At 36.2% G+C, this 27566-nt stretch overlaps 1 protein-coding gene across 3 annotated transcripts in view; it reads right to left on the bottom strand.

Annotated features, from left to right (window-relative positions):
• The window catches only part of RGS12 (regulator of G protein signaling 12), a 91249-nt gene that overhangs the window by 28491 nt on the left and 35192 nt on the right, over positions 1-27566 (bottom strand). For all 3 annotated transcript variants that reach the window (XM_080411135.1, XM_080411137.1, XM_080411136.1), the window contains exons 4-8: positions 17531-17552; positions 9533-9702; positions 6154-6246; positions 4832-4975; positions 225-404 (exon numbers count right to left, since the gene is read on the bottom strand). In XM_080411135.1, the coding sequence (XP_080267261.1) occupies positions 225-404; positions 4832-4975; positions 6154-6246; positions 9533-9702; positions 17531-17552 (609 nt within the window). The remainder of the gene's footprint in view (positions 1-224; positions 405-4831; positions 4976-6153; positions 6247-9532; positions 9703-17530; positions 17553-27566) is intronic.

Genomic DNA, 27566 nt, shown 5'->3' with positions numbered 1-27566 from the left:
AATTATATTCAGGAAGTCAATAGCTAGAAATCTGACTCAAAGGTATGGATTAAAAAAATTATTATTTTCCGAAGTACATAAAGATTTGGTAATTATATTTGTCAGCATCACAAAATACACATTCTAACTGGTTTTTATGTATTATCTTTGATCTTCTAAAGAACTTGAAAAACATTGTTTAAGAACACAGTTTTAAGATAACTTTAGTTAGTTTTAAAACTAACCTTTTTTGGTGTTGAGATATTGGACTTCTCTGAACTGATACTGTGTTTAGAAGTGGGGCTGCTGGGAACACGCTGAGGATCAGGAAGAGGACGACCTTCTACTTCAGCTAAGATGCATTCTTGGTAAAGGGGGGACTTGAGAAAGCGAGTATAGCTATCAAACTTCATCAAGTTAAATATCTGAAATTAAAATGCAACAGATAATGGTTACGTAAGCTTAAATAACACATTAAGAAAATGAAGCTATTTTGCAACAGCCAACTCCCACAGCATTTAGGATATTAACCTGTAAACAGCAGTATGTGTGAGTTCATTTAGACCTGGTTAAATATACTGCACCAATTTAAAGTGAAACCTAATCTGATTTATTCCCTTTGTACAGGTAAAGAAAAATGATATGATTTGTGCAAAGCACATGAGAAGCTGAGATGCTGTGGGGTCTTGACACCACCATCCTCATCTTTTATTGCATTTATGCCTTTGTACATTCTATGCAAAGAGCATAGCAAGCTAGCCATTTTAAACATTTTTTTAAAGATTAGTACATCAGCACCGTATGTGACAGGATTAAGTTACACAAGGGGGTTGTGAGGTAGCCATGTACAAGAGATGTTTGTCATCTAAAGCTCAGGAATATGATATAATCACAATATGCAAGAGTATATAATGATACAAGATACACAAGGTTAATTACTGATGCATGCAGGAGCAAAGAGTCCTTTACAATATTATGCAATGTTCACAAGCCCAATCATACAGAAAAAGCAGAGCAGTATCTTTGGAAGACTCAATAACTAAGGTGCTGTAAAATCAAGACCTCAAAAAAGAACAGTTTACGTAAAATGGTTGCTCTAGGCAAGACCAACATTTATCTTCAGCTACATAGGAAGGAACCACCTCTATACCAGTCCTGAAGCAAATGTCTGCAGCTAAGTTAGCCAAAGCAAAATTTATGAAAGGAAGAGAAGTTCTTTCTTAAATGCTAAAAAACATTTGAATTTCTTATTCCATTTTTGCAAACCTGTAGTTTTAAGTGAATCCATACTTCTACCTTTTTATCTTCTCCAGTGATTCACTTGACCTGAAAAAACAGTATGAATTCCTTCTTCTTTGGACATGACAAACTCCCTACGAGTGAAGGAAAATATGCACTACCCAACCCGTTATGGCATTCCCAAGAGTCTTCAGGGAAGTGTGTTACTAAGCCACAGTGGCCCAGCTGCAGGTGGAAATAATCTTTCAGATCGTGCAGAGACACCCTCTCAACAAGTATTAGTCCAAAACTTTTCTGACAGCAAGATAACACAGAGAGAACTTGATCCTGCAGTGTCACACAGAAACCTAATTCAAAGTGAGAGCTGCCTTCACATTCTTGCCTTCCCCCCATATATTTCCATTCTCGCTCAGATGCTACCTGGCGTGTTTGCTGGGCCTTCTAATGCACTGTTTTCTGCATAGTAAAATATAGGAAAAAAACCCCGTTGTAGGGTTAGTTTTGCCAGACTAATGTGCTGAAACAGCTCAGCACAAAATCTGAGGTGCCCTTAAAGCAGTGTCAAAGAGACAATCAAGTGTCAAAGATTTCCTACTTGAAAAACTGCTCACAAAGGGAAATATCTCAGGCTATGCAAAATAAATCCTTCTCCGACTACAGGTACGCTGTCAAAATTCAAAAAGGCAACTAGTTTCAGAGCACGCTTAGTCTTCAGGTCAAGGTTCAACAAAATATTGAGTATATACAACGCACATAGCTGTGAAACATTTCTTGAGTTCTGTTGAGCCCAAAGAATAATACTGTGGTGTATGGCCAAGACAGCATAAAATATGGAGAAGCAATTGCAAGAAATCAAAGTGCCTCAATCTCAAGGACTCACAGATGCACTGCTGATACAAGGTTATTGGGGGAAAATGGTTAAGCACAGTCTGCAAACACCAACACAGATGCAAAACTCAAGCTAACTGAAAACCACAAAATACTTCACCAGTCCTTGAATTTTTTAAGAAAAAGAAACTTACAGAGGTTACACTCCTCAACAAATCACGGTATTTTAAACTAAATGCAATTTGTGCCCTCAAAATACAAAACACAATTCTACACCACAGCTAACACTAATACCTTAAATTTACTACAGTTTCAGGATGAAAATCAAAGCTTTTCAGAGTTGTCTCCTCTCACAGAATCTAAGACCAAAAGAAGCTAAAATTGTTATTCTATGCTAGGTAGGAAGAATAAAGGAAAATATTGCAGAGAACTAAAAGACATAAGAAGAGTTACTGCAGACATGAAGCCTGTAGATTAAATGTACTTAATATAGTAAAAACATTCCAAACTCTTAACTTTGCTGGACAGAGTGATGATAGCTTAACTAATTTACCTTGAGCTGATCATCATCTGCCCTACTATGCTGCTAGCCCACAAACCTTCCCCAATTTCCTATATTTAGCATCATTATCATATTAATTTACAAATGTTAATGCCTTCTGCTTATTTGGAAAAAAACTAGCCAATGCTATTTCTCATTCTTACAAATGAGAAAGAAACACCTCTTACAAAAACATAATTTGAACTTTACACATAAACAAGGGTAGAAAACCTTTCATCTATTTACACAACTCTACATGAAGTAGATGCTATTTTATTCTTGTTTTAGTATCTTCAAGTGACCTACACTGCCTTGCATCCATAAACACTCAAAATGCTTGTTCCTATTCTACTGTAAGAAACAGTGAAATCATAACTAGGTATTTTGGCTGCATCCACACTGTCACATTACAACACCTCTAACACCAGGCTCAAGGACAAATTTTTGAGCCCACGGACAGAAAGCAACTTCCAGCAGCATTCCCAACAGGCAGTGCTTGAGAGATAACAGCCTCAGCAATGCTTTCCAAGATACTTGACCTTGGGTACACACACTTCTGCAACTCCACTGCAGCCTTACAGCAACACTCCCTATTCCCCAGCAACATATAACACTTATTTGATGACCACCAGAGATCAGCACCCACGCACTCTTATGTTCAGCACTGAAATCTAAAAGACCTTGTGAAAGACCACAAATGCAGAGCCTTCACAATATTAACATGGTGTCACCAGCATGAGCTGAAGTTTGAAAGCCTATGGGTGTGCTGCAGTAACTATACACACCTACAGCTCTCTGTTCTCAAGGTCATGCCACCCATCAGGGCCACAAACACACCTACTGCAGAACCACCACTCGGTGAAACCAAGATATTAAGGGCCATCGAGACAGCTGATAAGCCGGCAGTGACTTCAGCCAGGCAATACACCACTGGCACCTCAGCTGGCACACCCAGCTCCAAGGCCTCTTACTTTGGCAGAAGTAACTCTCATGCAGCTTCACCTAACTTATCAGTGGGAGGAACGGGCCTGTGGATCTGACAGGAGAACTACAGAGGCACTAACAATTTGAGACTGGTCAGGTCCAGACAGGGTCCAGTCTCAGATTAGACCCACAGCAGCACTTCACATCAGCATTTTCACTCACCTTATGAGCCCTCCAACTGAAGAACACAGCATTTTCAAAGAAGGAAGAAAACCTGCATAAGCCCAGACACCAGACTCATAAGAACATCATTTACTCCACCAAACAACTGGGAGAGGATGAAGAGGAATTCAGGCATGGTCTCCACAAAGCCCAGATGAGGAATGCATGAAAAAATGTCTGGGAAGGTCGTGGTTGCTAATTCCCACAGAGACTCAGGCTTCTGTGCATGGGGGATAGCTGTAATGCTAGGAGCTACCAGACCAGAGAGTTAGACCTAACTTTCTGTCTCCACTTTGCAGATGGAGGAAGATGCTACGTCCACCTGCTCAGACTGCACCAAAAGCACGCAATCTGATGTTGCACAAAGATTATGATGGTGAACTGCTTCATTTATGCAGTTAAAGCTATATCCTTGATTCCTAAATAACACGATCTCAAAATTAATTCTACTAATAAATTGTTAGGGTGGGAGAGTTACCAGAGAGATTACTTAGAAGTAAAAAAGAGGAAACTTAAATTCTACAGAAAATATGAAGCGTATTCTGTTGTTACATAACTATGCTGTTCTGAACATCAGTAATTATTTATAATATATCCACTTCAGGTCTTCAGACACCAACAGTTTTAACAAGCTTTCTCTGACAGTTCTATTAAAGGATAAGGGAAGGACTCCTTTAAGACAACAGGCATATTTTACAAACCACTTTAACCAAAATTAGACACTATTTCTGTACAGAATTGTCCACTACAGAAAAGAATAAGCAACCATATGCAAGCACCATATGCAATGGTGTTGCAACACATGTAATTATTTACTGGCACTAAACCTTCTTTTCAGTAATAGTATTTTTCAGATTATTTTGCAGGTAATGGCAATTTTCTACATACATGCAAATGTATAGAAAAACAGCCAAGCAGCCTTCCGTTATATAACTTTTGCTATTCTGCTAACAGAATATATATGATCTTGACTTCAATGTCTTTTTATACATATTGAATATACAGCATGTGAAACTTGAAAATTTTCTAGATTTTAAAGTACTTCAAAGGAAAAGATAATACACATAAATGTACAGCAGTCATGTTTTCTACGGTTACCTGAAGTTGCTGTTCCTTGAACATATCTGGATGTGGAGAATTGAGAATATCATCTGCCAGCTGTGCCTGACTATCAATATTAACTGGGGTTGTAGCTTTGCTGCACAAGAACTTAGTGAAGATCTCCCGAGCTCTGTAAGAAAGCTACAGAAAAGAAATGCTAAATGTATGTTTGCTTTAGATGGGCTTTTCTTGCATCGATATATTCTACCAAAAAATACAGTCATTCCAGTTTCCTATTAAGGGAAATAGAAGCATTTTTCAAATGACAACTTTTGTTAGTTTAGGCATATAAATAGGGTTTTTCCTTTAAAATTACAAATATTAATCAAATATTTCTTAAGCAGTAAAAGTCATCATCAAAATAAAACCTAAATATTCAGACTATGAAAGTAATAGAAAGGAAGCACATCACGTTGTCTTACAAAGCAGAACAGATTTTTTAGCTTTTGCACCTTCTATATAACAGTTACTATTTAAAGAAAACCTCTAAGCTTCAATTTCTAGAAGTTAGAGAAAGGTAAGCATATACATGAATATTTACCGACAAAACCATTCGTGCTCTATTTTTAACTTATTCACTTTGAACCACCCACACTCTTGAAATAATGAAAATAACACCAAACTGAGCTCAAGAGTCCTTAGGGGTAGTGTTCAGAAAATACACTGTTCGAAGACAGAAGTAAGTGGCGGGAAAAAACCTGAGTGGTCCACAAGAGAGCAAGGAGAGACTTTCAAAATGAAATAATTTCCACATCTTAAACCTGACTATATTTGGCTGTGGCGTAGGCAGAATTGCTGCCAACCTGCACAAAATTCAAAATTCACCAAAACTGCCTGAACAACGTAGGACTATCTTAAAATGATGAAAAGGAGATTCTCATAATTTGTGAACAAACATGACTATGCTTCTGGCAGAAGATAGAACTAAATTAGTTACAAACACATTACCTTGGTTAGTGAAGGCAGTCTACCTGAAATAGCTTGAGGCTTATGCTCGCATCTCCTTGACATGTTAAAATTAACTTGCTCTGCACTCTCTTGTGCTGGGCCACTGCAGTTAGCTGTTTTCCAGTATCCAGTATACTTTAGCTCATTTTTACAGAGCTACCTCTGCACTTCACTGCAGCCTAAATATATCAAATGTATTCAACTTAGGACAGTACTCTCAGGAGACTGAGAAGATTAGACTGAGGCTCCAACCCTATACTAGTGAAGTCATACTACAAAGACCAAGTGCAGCTCCAATAATTACAACCATCTGGAAAAGTAACAATTTTTGAAGAAGCAACACCATGTATTGAAATACAACATCGACTTACCTCTTTTTTATCATGTGCAGGTACATGGTTAAAATATTCACAGGCCTGCCAAAATAAAATATTTTCTTCACTGAATTCTTTACGTAGAAATTCCTAGGGGAAAAATAAACAAACAAATGTCTCCAAGAAAAGAAGTTACTTGCCATTCAAGTAACATATTTATAATGTTGGAAAGTTTGAAAAATGGTAACATTTCGATCAGCCTCACAGTCCAGTTTTCATCTCAAGTAAAAATCAACTCATGTCCAAGATATACCTAGTGCTTCTCCTCTTTCTCACCTTTTTAAATGTATACAATTGAGAACAATCTATGAAGTTACAATCAAATAATTTGCACATACAAAGATGAAATTTGAAACTTCATGTTAAGTAGTGTATAAACTAGTGAATAAACTTTTAATAAAAATTTAAATAATTTAAAACTAAATTTAAAAATTACATTGTAAACCAGCTGTCTTTAATTGCAGTCCTACTAGTACAATAGATGTTATCAAGCAGTGCCCATAATCAGTTCTGTATTCATTACAGCATCTTTCTGCATCACATTGCAACTACAAAAAATCTTTTGTCACTGCTTGCTGATGTGGTCACATGGGTTCTCCTTGGAAAATACATTTTTAGAGGGGGAAAAAAAAAGTCTCCCACTACAACACAAAATAATCAGGATATTTATATTACAGCATCCAAAAGACCAAATAAAGACTGGGACCCCATTCAAACCCGTGGTTTGTACAACCACAAATTGTCCCAGATTGAAATCTATAATTCAATATTCTCTCAGCATATGTTTCTTGAACACATTTTAACCATTAGAAGCAGGGAAAAAAATAGGTATTAAAAAAATTAACTTGGTCCTCTAAAAAAATTATCTAGACACTCATGTAATTGGAACAATGCCTGTTTACACTTTAGAGCTTTAGGTATCACTGTTTAATTGGAAATTTTATTTTAAGTCAGATGACAAGCCACAACATTCACTCAAGTGTCACACTGGTATCACTCAAGCTTCCTTAACACACAAGGCAGTCTCAAAAAGCAGTATAAGAGGAATCTTCACGGAGATCCTTAAAAATTTAATTCTAGTTGTGCTCTTAAGATGTACGTAGAGTTTAGGGAGTCCAACTGTAAGAAAGCAACTGAGAAACTACAGTACAGGGAGTCTAAATCCACTAGCAAGCTCTCAATTTAAATAAAAAAATTTTCAGAACTTTTCAGACACACTTCAGAACCTGAGATACTTAATGTATAAAAGACAATCCAGAGGGTAGTCAGGGGGCATTTCTGCATTTTACATGTAATTACAGATTAAAAAAGAATCAAATTAGTCAGCAGGAACTGGAACCCAACTGCCTACTTCCCCACTCAGTGCCTTCACCGCGAATCTACAGGCAATCTCCTTCTGGCCACATGATTTGGGCACAGCTGGCTGTACAACAATTCAGCTTCATCAGGAAGACTGAGTGATGCCCCAGTTGGAACACTATGTAGCCTAGCAATTGTCACACATGGCTGGGAAGCTGGAGATGTTGGTTTGAACCACTTGAGGAGGGAACTTGCAATCAGGTCTGTCACTTCCTGGATGACTGCTCTAATCAGCAGACTATTATGCAAAATTGAGTATTTGCAAAACATGCAAAACCTCCTCTTCTTAGAAAGAAATTCCTGCTCTGTGACAAAGCTGTCCTCAGGAAAGGCCTACGCATGCTGAATCCCAAATGTACCAAGATGCTTACTATGTAGTCCTGAACTAAATGCTCATGCTTCAATGTTCTTGAATACTGGGCAGAAATCTTTAACTGCACAGTGTTACGATAGCCAGGTTGCAAGTAAATCTAAGCAACAGCTCTGGATCTCCCCTGGGCTTCATGAAAATGGTGGTGCACACAAATTTAAATATTCCCTATTTGTTCTTTATATTGGGTATTTCTTTAACACAAGCAATTCTGAGGTTTTATAAAAATAATTTCCAATTAGAATAAAATGAGGGGGAAAAGTAAAACTTCCTGAATACCTGAGGTTGCCTTCTGCTGAAATAAAATGTCACTTTAACATTTTAATCTGAAAATTAAATAAAATTACATTAGCAACTTCCTAAGTTTTTTATGTAAGTTTTGAACTTTCACAGTAGTGAAAAATTACTAGAGCAATTTCTTAAGTGTACATAAGTAAGTTTACTGATGGCTTACAAGTAATTAGAAAAGACAACTAAACTTTCAGTAGCACCCCCACAAACCACATCATTTTTCAGGTGGACTCAAACATCTGATCAGAATTGTAATTTCTCTTTCAGTCTAACAAGAAGTCTCAGTATCTAAGCAGAAATGCTGATAACTCTTAGACTATTCTGCTAAGAAAAATACAAAGACAGAGAACACAATACCCAGGATATACTATTTTGCTTTCATCTTCTCTGTTTCCTCAAACAGGTGTTCACTGTTAACGTATTTTTGGGTCCCTACACCAGTTAAGATGGAAGTCTGCTTATTAATCCTTCTGATACTTCAGTAGTTTTGTATCGAGGAAAGGAGTCTGCACGAGTTCCTGCAAATTCCAATAATCTACTTCTCTTATGCCACAGGTTTCTTTATTCTCCTTGTGAAAATTATTTGGGCAGCACAAACCATCCTTGTGCAACATATTCAGAAGTGCAACAATGCAAAAGCATATACATCGCAATTTCCTTACATGTAAACAGAGATTTTCCTTACATGTAAGGAAATTGAGGTGTATATGCTTTTGCATTGTTGCACTTCTGAATATGTTGCACAAGGATGGTTTGTGCTGCCCAAATAATTTCATAAACGTGCTATAAAGAAGCTTAATTTATGCTTTGCAAATACTCAACACTATTCCTGCAGGCTATCGCTTTAACCAGTGCTCTTAGCTACCTTAATTACTTCCAAAAAAAAAAAAATTGCTAAAAACCTTTTGCAGGAAGATAAACCACTACAGCATTGAAAAAGTCCTCTACATGGCTTCCAACATTTCAGCAGGTAAACAAGAATAGATTACCAATTCTTAGGAAACTACTGAAGCTAGTGCCTTTTCTTGTAAAAAGGCTACAGATGCAAATATAACAACATATAATTATTTCACAAAATGAGAAAGCTTTCCAAAAGTTCAGATACAAAGCAAAAGATAGCTTCCGTTTTTATGTGAACCTTTTGCTATCCAGAAGTGCACAACAATGTGTACTACTATGAACCTTACTCAACTGTGAACCAGTTTAGACTTAGAAAGATGCTCAGATTAACTGTGTAAGAATGAACTCCTGTCTCTTGTCCTATGTAAGAATACTGTCAAGAAAGAAAAATACAGGAAAATCATTGCAGCATTATCAGGTATTTGGAAAGGTCTCTCACCATCCCTCAAAACTTACTGAAAAATATTTAACACCAACAGGATCCTGAAGAAGACGCTCAAATGAAACAGCCCAGCTTGCAACTCTTCTTTCTCTAAGTCGTCGACAGCTCTGTACACTGGGAAGACTAGCATTGCTACTGAGGCTGTTTTCACTGATGCAGTCTTTTAAATCAGTACTATTCAGCTCTGTTAAAATAAAAATAACACATCTGTCAATAAAGTATTATTCACTTTCACCCTTCAGCATTGTTTACTTGATTTATCACACCTCCTGCTCAAGCTCACAGTAGTGCAGGCTTCAAAAACATCCCTTCCCATTTTTATTAGAAGCATCTGCATAGAAAAAGCAGCCCCAAACATCTCTCAGTTTTTTCTGTTCCACTGCAAAGAAAATTAAATGTGTTTCTTAAAAGCAATCCCCTGCCAGAAGTAAAAGTGCAGGTACAAAAGGAAATCTTTTTTCTTGCTTCACAAAATAAAACATTTTGGACAAAATTTACTGCTTACGTTCCTCACCCTATGGACTGCACTCCTTCATAAGATTATCCAAGGAAGGTAGACCTTCAAGAACCCACAGTTGACCAGAAAGTGGACAAAAACCTATTTGGTGATAGGAAATAGCAAAATTTCATATGTGTTTAAAACAGTAGAGACAGGCTCTGAAGTTTTTCATGGAAATGAAAGATTCCTGTTAAATACTGAAAATTTAGGAAAGAAGTCAACTGAGGAAGAGACTACTAATGAAAATGAGCTAGTAATAAATGCCTTCATCATCCATAGCAAGTAGAGGTATCAAACCATATATCCTCATGGTTCTGATAAAAACAGGGAATCCTGACTCCCTTCCAGACTCGAGATGACTTATTGCAATAATCTGGGGACCCCAAGCTGAGGAATGACCAGGTTCTTTAGATCTTTAAAAAACAAGTGCATTTTGTATTCTGAAAAACAAATGAACAAGAACCCATACAGAATTTAAGAAAACATAACCTTGTGTAGCAGCCTCATAATTTCAAATATCAACCCCGCATTATCTTTGTCAGGTATCAGTAAACAGAGTAAGCACAAAGAAATTCTTAAAGTGACAACTTATCCATAGAAGTGGAAACGTGAAAGAAATGGCTGCTCTAAGTAAAAGAGGGAACTGTATACAACGGGCTCCTGTTCACAAATTTGTCATTTCTTTGTTGCATGCCCTTTTACAAACCACTGCTCTCTTCATCTCTTAGTTTACACAAACGTAAAACCGGCATAGTTATACTCACAGCTACACACTTCACAGAGGTGACCTGAGGTATAATTAATTATGAAGACATAACTGAATAAAGCCTTGAGATTCGTAACAGACCCTGCTTTGAGCAAGAGAGGTTGCACTAGAGAGATGCCAAACTGAGTAAGATTCTGTGAGGAAGGGACTAAAAAAAAGCAGGCATTTCAATTCTTTGAAAAATTAGCAGTTACAGATGTGAGAAAATAATATCTTCAAATAAAATAGATGAAATCTTCAATGCCAAATGGAAAAGCAAATATATAGCTCTTTATGAATGTTAACTGATTGAGAAAGCTGAACCCACCACCAGTAAGAAATGGCCTGTTCTTCACAGGGACATTTTTACTGTTGTTAATTTTCCTCAGTTAATCACCTGGACAAACTAAAGCAAGGAGTAATTTCACCAAAGCGCTTCCAAGTTCAATGTTACAAAACATTACTGTTCCTCCCTGGAAGTAGGAACTTTGAAAGAAAAGGACTATTCAAAGATAGTTACAAGTATTTCAAAAACTTATTAAGATAGTTGTAAAGATAGCAGAAAAAAAAGTTTTGAAACTTCATTTTTAAGTGTATTCCATATCTCAGAAGTATTTACTAAGATGTAGCTGTTAACTGGTGCGAATTTCTGTAAGCAAAGCTATTGTTTAAGACAAAAATAAGACAAAATAAGACAAAGATACAGAATTAGATTAGGGAAGAATAAATATATATATATTCAGCAAGGATAATATTTAAGAACCATTGCAACATACTAGGTATGTAAATATTTTTCTTTACCTTATCATCAGATTAATCAAAGCTAATTAAAAACACTCTGCAAATAATGCCAAATTTTCTTAAAATATTTATTCACTTTTTCCTTTAAGATATACGAAAGAGCATAACAAAGTCAACTGTTAGATTTGTTAGAGAATACCTGTCACCAAAGTGAAACTATTGTGAAAGAAGGTGATGTGAATCTGAAGAGAATTATATCTAAATTTATTATCTGAAGTATTTTGCTTTAACTCTGCAGGTGGATACGTTTTCTTTTACAGTCCAGGATATAAATAGACACCCACTTCTTGATAGATCTGGAACAGTTTCAGATACTGCCTTACTCCTAGAGGGTTCAATCCCCAGCTTTCCCCTGTGATGAATGATAAAAATTTCCTAGTTCCTTTCAGGCAAAATTAGAAAGGTAAACTCATCCCACATACCAAACCCTTTAAACCTACTTGGCTGACACAGGGAAATTAGGCAGTAACCACACAAAGTGCACAACTCTCAATCCACAAGTCACAGTGCCTTAGGACTCAAGGGATTGCAAAACGCTTGGCACAGCAATCATTTAATACAGGTCAGCTTCGCCTTCCTCCCCCCAAGTGGTGGCTCTTCAGTCTCCCTATGGCAGGCAGGAAGACCAAACTGCAATTACAGTCCCTGAGTGTTTACACCAGTGGGTGACTGCTAACTACCTTTAATTGCTAGCAGCTGCTCAGTCTCTTCAGCTTGTCAGAGTTACACTTGCTCTAAACTACACTGGGTTCTTGTTCCTCTGACATGCTCCCGACTCTGGAGGTCCCATGAAAACAAATGAACCAAAATACGACTGCATTTTCAACAGCTTTGAGAGCTACTGGCATAGGTCCTCCAATGTGTTAAAAGCAGCATTAAGGGATTACTCATTCACAGTAAACTGTCTCTGTTCTGGTGGATTTTATTTAGCTAAATCAGATTTTTTTTTTTAGAAAGAACTATTTGAATTCATACTTAACTCTGACACTGCTTTGCTCTCCCTTAAAGCAAAAGTGCAGTCAGTTTGCTTTTAAAAATCTGTACAGATTTCTGCTGGGGTACTTGTCAACCTGAAAACAATACAGAACAACATTGTTTCCCAGAAAAGGCTTGGTTATTCCAGTTTCTCTTACCACATAGAACAACGTTGCAATTAAAACAGTTACAACCTAGTGCAGGTACACATTTAGAATCAGAGAAAGGTCAGATGGGAAGAAAAAAAACTCACCTATAACACTAGTACACAATTTATCCAAATCACGCTTAAATGAAGACAATATAAGGCGTAACTCCTGCTCCCCCTACTCCTCTTGCAGAGGAATGTTTCCAAGGTAAGACTTCAGTGTCAGATTTCCTGACTCTCACACCTTGTGCATTCCTACGTACACGCAGCCCACCTTGGAAAGCAGGAATAGAGGAACTTTCCAACCAAGTCACGCATTTTGTCTAATGAGTGCTCTGTGATGATCACTAGAGGAAATGTAGAGCCCCGGTTCCCACTCTCAAATGTTCTAACCACAAGGCTGTTATGCAAAGTGGCCTCCTCCTCCTTGTGTTTAAAAAAAACCAAGAGAAGTAGCTATTGGGAAGTTCAGGATGCCAGAGTTCACCGTGAAAAACCCAACTCAGGTGTACAGACAACTTAGCAGTGTCGTGAAGTTTCCTAATGCCTGCCTTCCTTTCTCCTTACTGTGTGGAAGCACTGACTCATCTTGCATTACCTGTAAAAGGAGGCTCGTTACTCAGGCATCCTGAATCCCAGGAAATCAATTTTATTTCTGTTCTGTTCAAGAGCCACCATACCTAGCAAGGAAGTACTACTTTCTATGCAAACTCATTCAGTTTCATTTATTACATTCTTCAAATACAGAATTGACACAGAATGCTTTCTAAAACTCCTCAAAATTCAGTATTTTAGATCTTTTGTGTTTACGCATTCTGTGGAGGATCTTAGTTTTATTTATCTTACCAAAAATAGCATTATGTAAGAAAATTCAGGCATTTAATCAACTAAAATCTTGAAAGTGTTCAGGATAAGATGGCTCTGGAAGTCTTGACTTAAATCATATAAAGCAGTTCTGAATACAATTAAGGATATTTAATTGTATGCATTTGTTTATAAAATCCATATACATTTTTCAACCTACAAATACTTTTTATTATTGTGAGAAGCCATATGTATCCCTTGTAATCATCAGAATGCATACACTCATATAATTAAGATACTCCAGATAATCACTAAATACATTACCTGGATAAAGCTGATAAGAACCACTGTGGTGCCACTTAATCAAATACTTCAAGCCATTCACTGAAAGCCATCCTTCTGAATCCATACCAAGTTCAGTTGTAACATCCCAGAACCCATTGGGTGCAGATTAGTCTTACTGTTCGGCACATTGCTCCTCTGCAACTTTGGGCTAAGGGAAGCTAACGCATTTCCCCCCAGCAATTCCTGGCAGCTTCTAACACCATTCTAAACAAATTGATTCTTTACCCTCATGGCTTCAAGCAGAGGAAAGCAATAGTATACTTACCACAAAGCATTATAAAATGCTACATAAATAATTTAAAGAAAAGACCTTTTGCCACTGCTGCTAAAGGAACTTGAATTATTTATATTACAGTGGAACACAGCTACAGCAAGCATGCACTGCCAATGTAGCTGACAAATAAGTCATATACCCGTTAGAAGGTAATAATGCATCTTTCTTACAGTGTAAAAAGTGTAAACAGTGTGTTGTGTTTTATTTTAGGCTTCACTGAAGTTTTTTTGCTCTACCTTCTTTAGTTACTTTTCAAAATACAGTTTTACATTATTTATTATTGTAAACACCAGGTTCCTTTCAAGAAAAAGTCTTTTAAAATGCTTTTCCTTATGAAGATTCTTTCCAGGTCATGAACACTAAAAAGAAAAAACAGCAGAAACTACAGCCAAGTAGTATCTGAAAAGAAAAAAAGACATGTATAGTATCTGCTATGCTTAAGTATTTGGAAATAACAGACTTCAGCTTTGTGGAACTGATCTGTGTAGGGAATAAGTACCAGGTAAGAACTAACTTATACCTTCTCAATAGTCCACAGATACCTCACCACCTGTCTGTTGGAAGATGAATGATGATGTACTTCTATTATATGTTCTTTGACCTTAAGGTCTGACCTTTGTAAAGTGCCATCTAGGTGTCAACAGCCAAAGTCAGACATTAGCTGGGGACTACTGATATCTCTGTGATGATTCAGATGGCACAGCGCTCAAAACATCAGCTACAGCCTGCATGCTGTGTACACATTCTCACTATCCTACAGTCAGCAGAAATGGACAGGTTTTGAGATTTCTGTTAGTTACAGGTTGCTGCAGTAACATAAAATCATTTCTGCTACTCCTAGAGCATAGGTGCTGCAGATTAATTGATCTATAGCAGTGATCTTGCATCTAAACATTATTACAGTTTGCATTCTGATTGTCTGCAATTCATTCACCAGCATTTCTGGAAACAACACTAATTCGGGTACCTGTATCTTCTACATGTTACCTATCTTGCAAAGCCCAAGCGCACAGTTTTGGCTGATGAGAACAAGCTGAGTTACCATGTTAATAAACGCAACAAGGGGTAGATGATTTGCAGTGCCTGGCTCTAACCTAATAAAAGCTGTATTACATGAGGCTTCATTGATCTTGGAAAGAAAATCTACAGAGAGCTGTTGTGCCTCCTATTATACTGAAGGGATGTATATAAACACATAATGATTACTATTTACACATAAATTTCCCTTCCCAGACTAAAGCTTAACAATAGTATTTATAATATCTAGTTGTATGTACCAGTACTAATATTAAGATTTAGTCTAGGAAGGAAAGTATGCACCGCTATGCTAATAGTTACGCTAGTGAAAACTTCTCTAGACATGCCCTAAAATGTGTAAATCTGTGGATCTATTAATGAATTAGTGAGGTTAGAGAAGATTAGAAAAATTTCAGTGCTGTGACATTTTCAATAAAAGTGAAAGCCTGAAAATGTAATTCAGACGTGAATCAGAGCTTTTTACTCAATGCAGCTCTAAAGGAAATGAATTAGGATTTTATTTCATTTCACTTTTTCTGGTTAAAGTCTCTCTGGTTCTCACTTTTCGAAGCCATTTTCTAGGTATTTAAGCATTGATTCAATATTACTCAGTATAATTCGACTACCACTTTTAATCACTTTTAAATTACCCCTCCCTTAAGCAGCATTTAACAATTAAGAGAGTCCATGTTAAACCTTCAGCACTAACTGAAAAAACAGGTCATAGAACTCTGCAGAAAAACACATGCAACTTATGCCCCTTAGATTCACGACTTCACAAAGCTGTATAGAATTAATTGTGAAAACACAATTATTATCTATGGAATTGGAATGAAATATAAAAGTCACATTGGAAAGCCAAAACTAAGTCAGATCTTTAAAATAAATTTTCAGCTGAAAGCATAAAAAGCTTGAAATGACTATCTTATTAGTACTATCACAGAGATCTCCAAGTCTGGATAGGCAATAGAAAAAAAATAATTTTCATTAACATGGAACAAGAACATTCACGGAGACAAAACACAAGTACATTCCATTTTAGCTTAAAAAGATCAAATTTTTTGCCTATCAGCACCTGGAATATAATTCAACTACACATACATACCAAAAAAAAGTGTGCTTTGTCTTGATTTTTATATCAAACAGGTAACATATTTGGGAGGAAAAACCCCACAATTTTCCCCACAAAAACACAGGCTACATTTTAGAACTAGAAAGTAGAACAGACATTTTTTCTGTTCCTGTCTTTTGACACTTTGCAGACAAGACATACAATATAGAGTCTTATCTTCTCTCCTAGACAGAAGTACTGTTGCAGTAGTAAAGAAATACCTGGCGAAGTCAGCCAGCCATTGGAAAATGGCTCTGTCAAAAGGACCAAAACATTAATGTTTCTCTCAGCTGTAGTTTTTGTTTTCCAAGGCATCAGAAAATTAGGACATGATGGAGTTCTGTGAACAGCACTGCTAATTTTGCATTTATATTTGCATGTAATATAAAAAATTACCCTTATCATTCAAAATATTTCTTCAGTTTGACTGAACTAATTATGGCAACACAGTTTGTCCCCTTTTTATTTAATAAAGTTGTCTTGTACTGTCGTCAAAGAATAGCAAACATAGTAATATGTATGTAAGTGAACTTCTCTACAGGATCAAGTGAGCCAACTCCTGCCCAGCAAGACAAATGACAAAAGCCATCTCTTGTATACCCTAAACTATATAAATCCCTTTATTCCATTAAAGAAGTATACTTAAACTGTTTCAATTAATTTCAAGGGTTCAGAGAAATCATCTTCTAATGTTTAACAAAGAGTGCATGTCCTTCAAAACATTAAAGCCATGGTAAAATCAAAACAAACAAACTTAGGTGACATAAAGAGGAGTTTACTTAAAAGTACTCCAGAACTGCAAAAGCTCCACACTGGGATTTTGCAAATATCAAATTACTTATCGTCTTCTCAAAATGCATCACACTGTAAAGAAATTTCAACCTCAGCAAACGCACCAACACAGCTTACAACTCACGAGCTAGAGTATGACTCTTCAAAAGCAAACAGTGTATGTAAAGGATAATAAAACAGAAAACAAGATTTTACCTACCATCCAATTATACAACAGTCTACCAGCTCTGCTTCTTTATTATGAATGAAGAAGCCTAGTTACAATAACGTGCATAGAGAGAGATGTGGCACACAAAAAAAATTTGCAAATAAATCAGTGAAAGTATGTGAACATAATCCTGCAATATTTTCATTGGCACAGTTCCCAAAGAAGTCACAGAGTTCTGCTCCACTTTGGACTCACGTCTTGTAATATATCACCTTATTTACCACATATTATGTTGCTTAATGTGGAAAATTGATTCTTTTTCATCATAAAAGTAAAAACAAGCTTCAGCTTACCTCCATCAGAAACAGTTGCTGACTGCAATAAGAAAGAGAAAAATAAGTGTTACTTAAGTTTCATGGTAAGTATTAGAAATCTCTGAGCTTCATATAATATTTTAAGTGTTAGCTACTTTATCACCTTATTAGGAATAGATAACATGAGAGAAGACTGTTCTTGTAGGTGTTTCCTCCCCACCATGAAGTTCAGCCCAGGCCTTTTAACCACTGTCCTGGAACTCGATCCCACTAGTATTTACTGGACTAAGTACTTCTTGCTGTGTACTTGGAGTAGCTACACTGCTTCCAACACTCCTTTTTAGATTAATAAAGTCAATTGGTTGGTATATGTGAGAAAGCAGATACCTTAAAACTGGCCTGCAAAGACTGAAAACTTAAACAACACCTTGTGTACTTCATTTTGCTGCAATATGTGGAGATATGTGGCATTAAAATTTGGTATTTTGTCAGTCAGATGACTCCGAAAACTTCCCCTGCCAACCACTTCTGACTTCCACAGAGCCAAAAGGGAGTGAGAAGTGTTTCCAAGAAGCTAGGTAAAAACTCCTCACCATCTCTACTAGTATTTTACATCGAATTTTCAAGGACCGTCAGTCTTCTAGCGAAATGTTGATGTTTCTGTGCTTATCTACACTAAACTTTTCACCTCTGATCACAAACTACCTCAAGGCAGCTAACATTTCTGTAAAACCAAGTAACTGACCATTTCCCAGACATACTCCAGGGCTTGGTCCTTGGCACTCGATTTAGGTAAGACTGGAAGGACAGCTGATATTTAGATCCAAGTTTGCACTGATTTTTAATGGCTATTAAGAATTAGTATTATTTTAGCTTGGGGAATCTTTTCTTTGTCATTTAAAGTGTCCTTGAATCCTTGAACCTTTAAGTAATTATCTGAAAAGTTAAAAAGAAACTCTCTTATTTTATACTGCTCTTTTAAAAGGTAGGAAAGAATGCCCTATATTATCTACAATTTCTTCAAGACAGAAAACACACTGAAGAAAAAAATCAATCCATACATACACAGATCAAGAAAAAAGCTCTCTCTCCATAGTTCGTCTGTATTTTCTAGCCTTGGCAACAAACATTTCCTCTGCCCTTCAAAATCCACAAAAACTTTCAGTAACTCTTAACAAAATAATATCTTTTCCCCTCCTTCTCTTTTCTATTTCACTGCATGATCTCATGCTGCTGTTAACACTATCTAAAGAACATAACCTGTTAAAAATTGTTGCGGCCTCACCACTCACATCATCATCAGAGGATCTGATTTGGTTTTTCATAAAAGTATTCTGAACTTTCAAAGTCTAAAGTAGCCTCTATTGACATCATTCCTCTGGTGCTAGTTCAGATAAACACCTTTCATGGAAAAGATTAAAAAAAAATAATAATAAAAAGATATGGCACTTGTTTAATTACACAAAAATAAATGCTTCTGAATCTGTGAAGCATAATAATATAATCAAAAATGTATCCAGACCTCTCACTTTTTTTTAATAGCACTGTTTCAGGTATCAAAAAAGTACTCCTGTTTTGGGTACAGTTCTCCAGTGAGGCTTGGGACACTTTCTCTACTTCTATTTTGCACTTAAGTCTAGCAAGCATATTAAGCATTCAGAAGCCGTAACTTAATTCATGTTTGTAATTTAGAAAATCTGATTTCTATTACTGAAACCTGTTTTATAAATATATTGCTTCTCATTCCTTATTCACATACTGTACAGAACAGCTGATGAATTAACAATTCCAATTCATTTATCAAAGAATGAAGAAAACATGACTCAAAATAAAATTATAGTATCTGTTTACACATTAGACAGAGGAAAAATAAAAATACCTTCAAAATATATACATTTTAGGAATGGTAATTTACTTTGGCAGCTTGCATGAATCCAGATTCAAACACCAAGTACAATTCTCCTTCATGTTTTTGAAAGGTATCCAGTAAAATAAATAGGGTGCTCATAATAATAAAAAGTATATTTACACTACTTTTTTCAAAAACTGGGAAGTTAACAATTGTAAAATATCATTTTAAAGTAAAAATTGTGTGCATTCACAGAAAAGCTCAAACATTATGGTAATAGTACCACTTAATTAAGTTCTGTGGACAATGAGATAATTTTACCTCAATCCTTCCAGCCTAAGTTAATGCAGTGAGCTTTCTATACACCATGGGTGGGTTTTATATGTTTATTTTAAATACTTCGGCTAATGCATGTTATATTACATGTATCAACATCTTAAAATCTCTCGAGCAAGGCCTTACTAATTACTATGTTTAAGCATTTAAAAAAAAAAAAAAAAGTACCCATAGGAAGAATGGAATTTCTTATATAAATATCAACCTCCTACTTCTGTGCTATTAAGATATTTCAAATTTCTCTTTGGTTTTGATATATTCCAACTATATGGTATTTTTTCTACATTACAGTGTGCCACTAAAACTACCCAGCATGTTCCAAACATTACCAGGTTACTTCGGTAGAACACAGAATAAAATTTATTTTAAGAATATTTCTTTAAATTCATGTATGTAACTGAACTAAATCCACTTAATTCAACAAAACCAGCTGGAAACTAAAGCTTGAAATTATTGTGTAAGAATTCACAGTTCAAAATATGTTTGTGAGTACTTAGAATCTTAATATAAACCTGTCAGAAACCACATGCAGTCCACATTTCGACAAAGCAGTTTCTTGTCTAAACTGTTCAGTTGAAACTTGTCTAGATTTGTCCAAAGGTATAAGTTGCGAGACCAGATTTTTTTAAACACTATGATGATCTCATTTTAAAAACTCACTATATGTTGGGGGTTGTTTTTCATCCTTCAGCGCCCATGCTTACCACCACTGGAGTCTCTTCAGGACAAAAATCTCATCTACTACACACATAAAGTTTGATTATTTGACGGAATTTAACACTTCACACATGTGTATTAAGAATGACCTATTAAAAAACATATGTATTAAAGAGCTATAAAATTGAACAGCTTCTGTATGTAGCCATTTCTGAAAGATGAGGAAGAAGGATAGGGTATAACCCCGTGACAGCTAGAGCTAATACGGGGGGGGGGAAGTATTTAAGTGTTTTATTCCAAATGACAGGACATAAATGTATTAATTTTGTGAATGTCCATATGAACTATCAACCAGAGATAAAATCTAATTGCATTCAACCCTCAAACCTTTCACAACCAGATAAGAACCAAATTCAGTTGCTTGAATTACCCTGACTTCCAAATTCATTTAGGAAAAAGCCCACGGTATATGGCAGGAGTCTGATTACCAAAAATTAAAAAATAAATCTAGCTTAGGAAAACTAAAATGTCTTCCAGTATATCTCCTTCATAGGAACTCTGCTTGCTCATCTAGCTGGATTATCAGCTGAGGTATACAGACACACATTCCACAAAGGTGGAGGATGCAACTCTCTTCCTCTAGACTTCAGGGCAAGCTCTTGATCCCTGTGATCCAAGTGAGGAGCTCAATGCCAGAGCTAGCAAGCTGAACAGTGGCTTCCCCATTATCATACACCATAAAAGGTGTTCTAGGTCTCTGTAAACTGGCAAATACTCCATCATATACTAAGTAGCATAAAGTTCTGATTAAGAGAAAACATGTAAAATGTCTCTTTGTATCACCTGTCTTTGCTAGGTGGAAAAACCAGAAGGGCCCATGAGTTTTTTGATGTTGTGTTCTGGATCTACTTGCAAGAAATCTAAAAGAGTATTAGCTTACAATAATTATCAGGGAGAAAACTATTTTGTGAGTACTTCTCCCCCCTCCCCCCTAAATAGAAATAAGACAACCTAGTATCTTGCACCAACAACAGGGTACACAGGGAGAGAGGGCATAAAGGAGTATAATTCATAAGCCTGAAACAGCCTGTATCTTCTAGCTTTCATGGTCCATAACCTGCTAGACGTGTGCTCCACTGCATGAAACTAGTCTCGTGGCATCTTTCAGTTAACAGAAACTCTTATCCAGAAAATCCACTTAGTTCCATTTTACATGTTCCATTTTAGATGGATCAGGTCCCAGCAACCAAAGTAAGTACTGCCAAAGCCTCCCAAACACCACCATGCAGAAAACCCCAAAATACCCCACCCATATCCCAAACATTACATTGTGCAAATAAATCCATGTGTACAGACTACCCAGACAACACAATAGAAAAATGTCCTTTTTCTCCACCTCAAGATTTGTCATTCAAGTCAAAGTCATGCTCAAGTACTTCAGTAGAACAAAGGGAAAGAAGGGGATACCAGGAGCGGTGACGCACACTAGGAAATGCCAGGCCTTAGCAACAAAATAGAGCAACGTGAAATCATCTATGCTAAAAGAATGTGGGTGAGTGCCTTCCTGAGTCAAAAAAGACTTGTCCATTTCCAGCTCCTTCTGAGATGCAGAGGGATAAAATCTATAATGAGAGTGAAGACTTATTCCTCCCTCCTACCCTAACAATGACAAAACCACAGACTAAACAGAAACATTTTCTTCCTGGGCATCCAGAAAGGTTCAGAGAAAAAGGGATTAAAAATGACCTCTCTATGAGTCCTTTCTAAAGCACACTTTCTTCCAATACCAGCATCGACTTTTGCATCCAAGGAACTCTCTGACCGTCTTCAGAATCTTACTGAACTTAGACTTACCAAGCACAGCATCGTACCACACACTATTGTACAAAAGCCCCTCTAATTAAGCCTTTCAGCTTGGAATAGCATACCTACTAGCTCCACCAACCTTCTAAACTGATTTTCTCATATGATTTCAATATACAAAATAAGTTTGGGAGACTTCTTGTGTTCTTTAAGAGATGAAGCACTGCAGATTTACAGACTGGATACAAATTGCCAACTTTCAAACATTCTGTCACTTAGCTCAGGGAAAGCCTATCACTCAGTCGACTGTCTCCTTGCATCTAGCTTTGTTCAAACACCTTATTAAATCACCTGAAGCAACTTCTCCTTTTGCCAAGGTATGAATTACGAGCAGGTCCCTAGATCTTCAGTCACATTACTCCAGGACTTACATTACATACACATATTTTTATACTTTTAAATTCATTACAGCATTAACATTGTACAAATGCCTTGAACTCCAGTGATCTCTGGAAGGAAGATCATATCTCAAAACATAGTATACACTGGTCTAACATTTTAAATAAAAAAAATAAAGCCATATTACTCAAATTATTGCTAGATTTTCCTTCTAATAAATAATCTCAAATGTACTTCCCACCTAAACATTAGAGTAGTATTAGAGTGTTTTTATCTTCGTTTCAAAATATTATTGCAATTAATTTCATGATTTAGGATTTTATTGAGAAGCATGCACCTTCAGGATGCCACTTAAAGGAAAACTATTACATAATTTGTCTTTTCACTTCTTTACCACCAAGGAAGTTTGTTTATAATAGCTATTACAAAAGTATTATTGATGTAAGCATTCCCAAGGAAAAGAAATACAGGACAAACACTGTACAATAATTTTACCAAACATATTCTTCTCTGAAAGTTAAATATTTTTGACAAAAATTTGAATCTATAAAAACAACACATGAACAGCAAATGATGTGACATTTGGAATTCCTTTAAGAAATAAATGTTCAAGTTTTTACCCCAAACAAAACCAATCTTATCACACATAAACACGGTGCCTTAAATGCCAAATCCATGCCTAATATTTTTTTGATAAAGATATACACAAAATACATACAGTTTTACCTGAAGATATAATATTGATATAGTGGTACAGAAAGCATATACAAAACACATTGCACAGAATTAAAAAATAGGCACATATCATAAGCATACTGATTTTTTTAGCTTTATGCATATTGGGCACTGTTCATAAATACATCTCAAAATCTGAATGTTAGTTGGTACAATAAGATTCCCCTTTCTCTGATAATAAAACCCAATTTTGCATTTACAAAGGAATTTTAACTCAAATACTTTAAAAGTAAAAAAGCTTAAAGGCTAAGCAAAAAGCATTCTGAAAATCATAACATTCTTCTCTAATTTCTTGCCAATAACAATAGCCTCTTTAATTTCCCACTGCAATGATGCCTTGCCTTAGCTAAATATAATTCTTATCACTTACCCGCTCTTCGTAAGAAACAGCAGTTATTTTTCCTAACAGTACTCTTCCTAAATTCATCTTCACTTAATATGGAAAAAGCATTTCCTTAACACATCAGCTCCTCAAAGATTAAACTAAAAAAATCAACCCTGCTCCATGCCTGTACATGCCAGTAAAGTTTAAAGGCATTTCGTATGAAGTTCTATTTTACTCCCTTTATGTTACCCATAGCAACAGGCCAATGCAGGAAGCAGTGGCTCGTCAGGGATTCAGATTAGATCTCAATTATCTCTCACCAGAAAAGCTAGATCATTTTATATAAATCATGCTGATTGTCTTTTAAAACGTTTCCTATAACAAATCAGGAAAATAAAATAACACTGAACTGTGTGACAGTCCTGTATTCAATAAAATAATTTCCAAGACAGTTTTCAGAAAAACACTAATCACCTAACATTAGTTATAGAAACATTCACATAGTAAACCACTATTTTCAGAGGTTTACATAATGCAAGCCAGAATACAGTAGGACCTCTAACGGTCTATTCTGCTTAACTTTTCAGTGGTTAATACTATAAATTGTATGTAAATATCTTCAGCATAAAGAAACCTGGCATATTTGGTTAAACCTAGAAGCAGCCCTTTGAAACTAAAGACAAAATTCTCCTTTCAGAAACCAGCTGGTATTCTGCCCTTCCTTCCTCACTACCCGAGCCTGTACTCAACTGATGTCAAGACAGTTCTGTGCACAGCACCTTAGGAACAGAGAGCAAAATAGGCTACTTGTAATGTAAGAGGGAAGTGCTATTAACTTGCCTGTGACAGCACTGTCTTCAAGAGACTGTATATGGCAAGTATAGGATTTCATGAAGTTTGCTGCTATTCACAAGTAAACAGCGATAGTACCTAAACCATTCACTGCTGTTATTTTTTAAGCAATCAGAATACAATTTTCTGCTAAAAATAAACACCACAATTGCAAACTGGGAATTATTAGTGGGCATTTTTATGCTAGTGAGATGTCTTTAAAGCCAAGGTGGACTTACTAGTAGTAGTAGTTTAGGAAAAAGTAGTCTTCTCTCTTGTTCAGTGCAGCATGTATTCCGCACCTCCATACAGTTCCTACATTGAGCCCCTAATACAAAAACAACCCTATGAAGAAGGCAAATATTACTCTGAAGTTATATAGAGAGAAAATGAGGCAAAAAGAAGTTAAGAGCCTTTACTCAAGATCTCATGGTCAGACTGCCTTGCAAAAGACAGTCCAAGTCTGCACATCTTACCATTTTTGGATTTAGGATGAAGAGACTTGGTTAACAGAAAAACTCAATCTTCAATTTAGAGTGATCAGAGAAGAAATTTTAAGCTAATTACAGGTGAAAATGGAGGAGGTATACTTTAACAAGCATTCCAGAGACATAAGAAAATTGGTGCAATGGACAAAGTTCCTTTTATGGTTGGTTATCTGTTTGAATAGGCACACCACTGCACTTTTGAATGCTGTCTTCTATAAGTACTTAACACCATAAAGAAATGCAATGGAAACAAACGGGTGCGTAGACAGGAAGGAATGTGTTTTAGAAATTACACCCTCTATTATTTTAGGACTTAAGAAGCAAATGCCCTACAATACTTGCACAGAAGAACAGTTTTACTGTCTGTGGGTAAGCATTAAAAACTTACAATTTTATAAAGAAAAAATACCAGAGGTGTTTAAATACAGTGTTTTGCTTGATGCTAAACCAAGTGGGATGCAGAATGTATTTTCACTGTCAATAGTTTAACCTAACAGCAACACCATTACAAATATGCAGGTGACCAGGTACATAATAATCCTTACATTGTATAAGTAAAAGCGCAAATGGATCAGAAATGCCTGGAGAACTTTCCTGTGAACACCTCTTAGGGGTAACACAAAAAAGGACTTTTATCAATAGTATTTACTTAACCCAAGTCCTTCAGGAATCACCTAGAAAGACCCAATGTACTAGCAGAGTTTTAGCACATAAGCATGTTACTTGCAAGAACACACGAATGATCAAGAGAAAAATAACCCCACATGCAATGGGATGTAGCTGCAAGACTAGCAGCTCAACAGAGCAACTGTAGTGAACGCTGTTAGGAACACTGTGTGTGGGCAATGTTTTATACGTTCTAGGCACTCGTATTTGGCATTATAAACCTAATAATCCCTTAGTTTAAACAGACCTTTAGAGTTGTTGATTTTATTTCATTGAACTAAGCACTGCACGTTCACATTTTTTCCATACAGTGACTCTACCAGCACTGCAAATGAGCTCTACCAATTAGACAGTACCAGTTAATAATAATAATGGCTACGAAATATCACGTGACTCTGCAAGCCCTTTAAAAAATTCATATCCCTCCACATTTTCACAGGTTATTTCTAGCAGCTGCCAGATTCAAAATCTTGTGATTTTGTATACCATATTTGTAAACCAGGCAGGCAACTCAAAGTTCAAAGGTCAAAAACAGAAGGAATGTTAATTTGCAAAGCTATTAATGGAAAGTGTTAAAATACAGCACAACAGCTTTAAAAACCTTGTTCAGATATACCAAAGACAACATTTGTAAACCCACATCCATCTGCTCAGAAGCCAAACTGTGGGAAGGGGTAGAGACCCCAGATATGGTTGATCTGTTTTTCTCTTCTACCCTTCCTCCACTTCCTGCTCATATTTTCTTTTGTACGTTTGCAGAGCAGAAAAAGCTGAAGAGAAAGACAGAATGACAGGAAGTCTGGGTAAGTTTTAACTTGTCAAAAGATGAATAGGATTTAATATATCCTTGATTCCTAAAAGAAGGAGAGACACACAAAAAACGCCAGGCAACTAGAAAGAGGCAATCCCGGGGACCAGCTCCGTCACACAAATTCCTTAAGTAAATTTGACATTGGCAGAATACACCATTAAAAATCTTACATATCAAGTACTTATTTATCTCATATTAAAGAAATTAAAAACTACTTGCATGAAAGCCGGGGAAAAAATATCTGTAAGAATACAATTTAGCTCACTGACCCTAGTTACTGAAATAAAAAGTCAAAGTATCAAAAAGCCTACACACAAATTAAGGAAACTTTGCTAGAAAATATGAGGGGTTTTCCTAATTCTCCAAACTTTCTATAACCGGTCTAGATATATCTTTTGTCAATGATTTGTCAGCTAGTCAACAATAAACAGCCCCCATATTTGCTACTGACTAAAAGAGGGAAGAGTCTCTAAAATTTACAACATTGTGGTTTACCGATTTTAAAGATAAAAGTCCTTCCTATTCCAAGGCAATATTAACAAAAAAATATTTTCAAGCCAAACTATTTGGAATTTTTTCGTGTATAAATAATTGAAATACAAGCTGCCTTGTCAAATACGAAGAGTTCCCATACAGTAAATTCAGGGAAGGGAAGGGAAAGGACGCAAACTGCTGTTCTGAGTGCCCCCTGCTGTCTGCTGACACTTCTCAGACTCGTGTACAAGTTTCAAAGTGTTAAGTTCAGGAAGATTTGCCATCCAGAAAGCTACTCTAAAAACAAATATTTGGTTTTGAAAGCTGTATTGTAAACTTCGAAAAATACTTCTTTAGAGCCCGACTCCAAACTGCTAACAAAACCCACACTTTTTCAAAAATGTTTTTCAATAGTTACTATTTTTCCCCTTCTGTTCATAAGCATTTTACGACAACTGAATTCTCTCCATTAATCAAACCACGCAGAAACAGCATAACTTGCACATCCAGATGGAAGGTGACTTGCAACCCAATTGTAAATTAAAATTAAATTACATATTAAGGAGGATATGATTAAGTGACAGATCACTGAAACACATTAAGTCGCTTCTGAATTTCCTATACTGCAAATGGAGCCTCTAAGAATCAATAGATTTTGATGAAATCAGTATAAATCTGAGCATGAAAGCTACTAATTTTTA

Source organism: Falco punctatus, assembly GCF_963210335.1.
Source record: "Falco punctatus genome assembly, chromosome: 1".
In the NCBI taxonomy this organism is placed as follows: domain Eukaryota; kingdom Metazoa; phylum Chordata; class Aves; order Falconiformes; family Falconidae; genus Falco; species Falco punctatus.
This window is presented reverse-complemented; position numbering and strand designations above follow the sequence as displayed.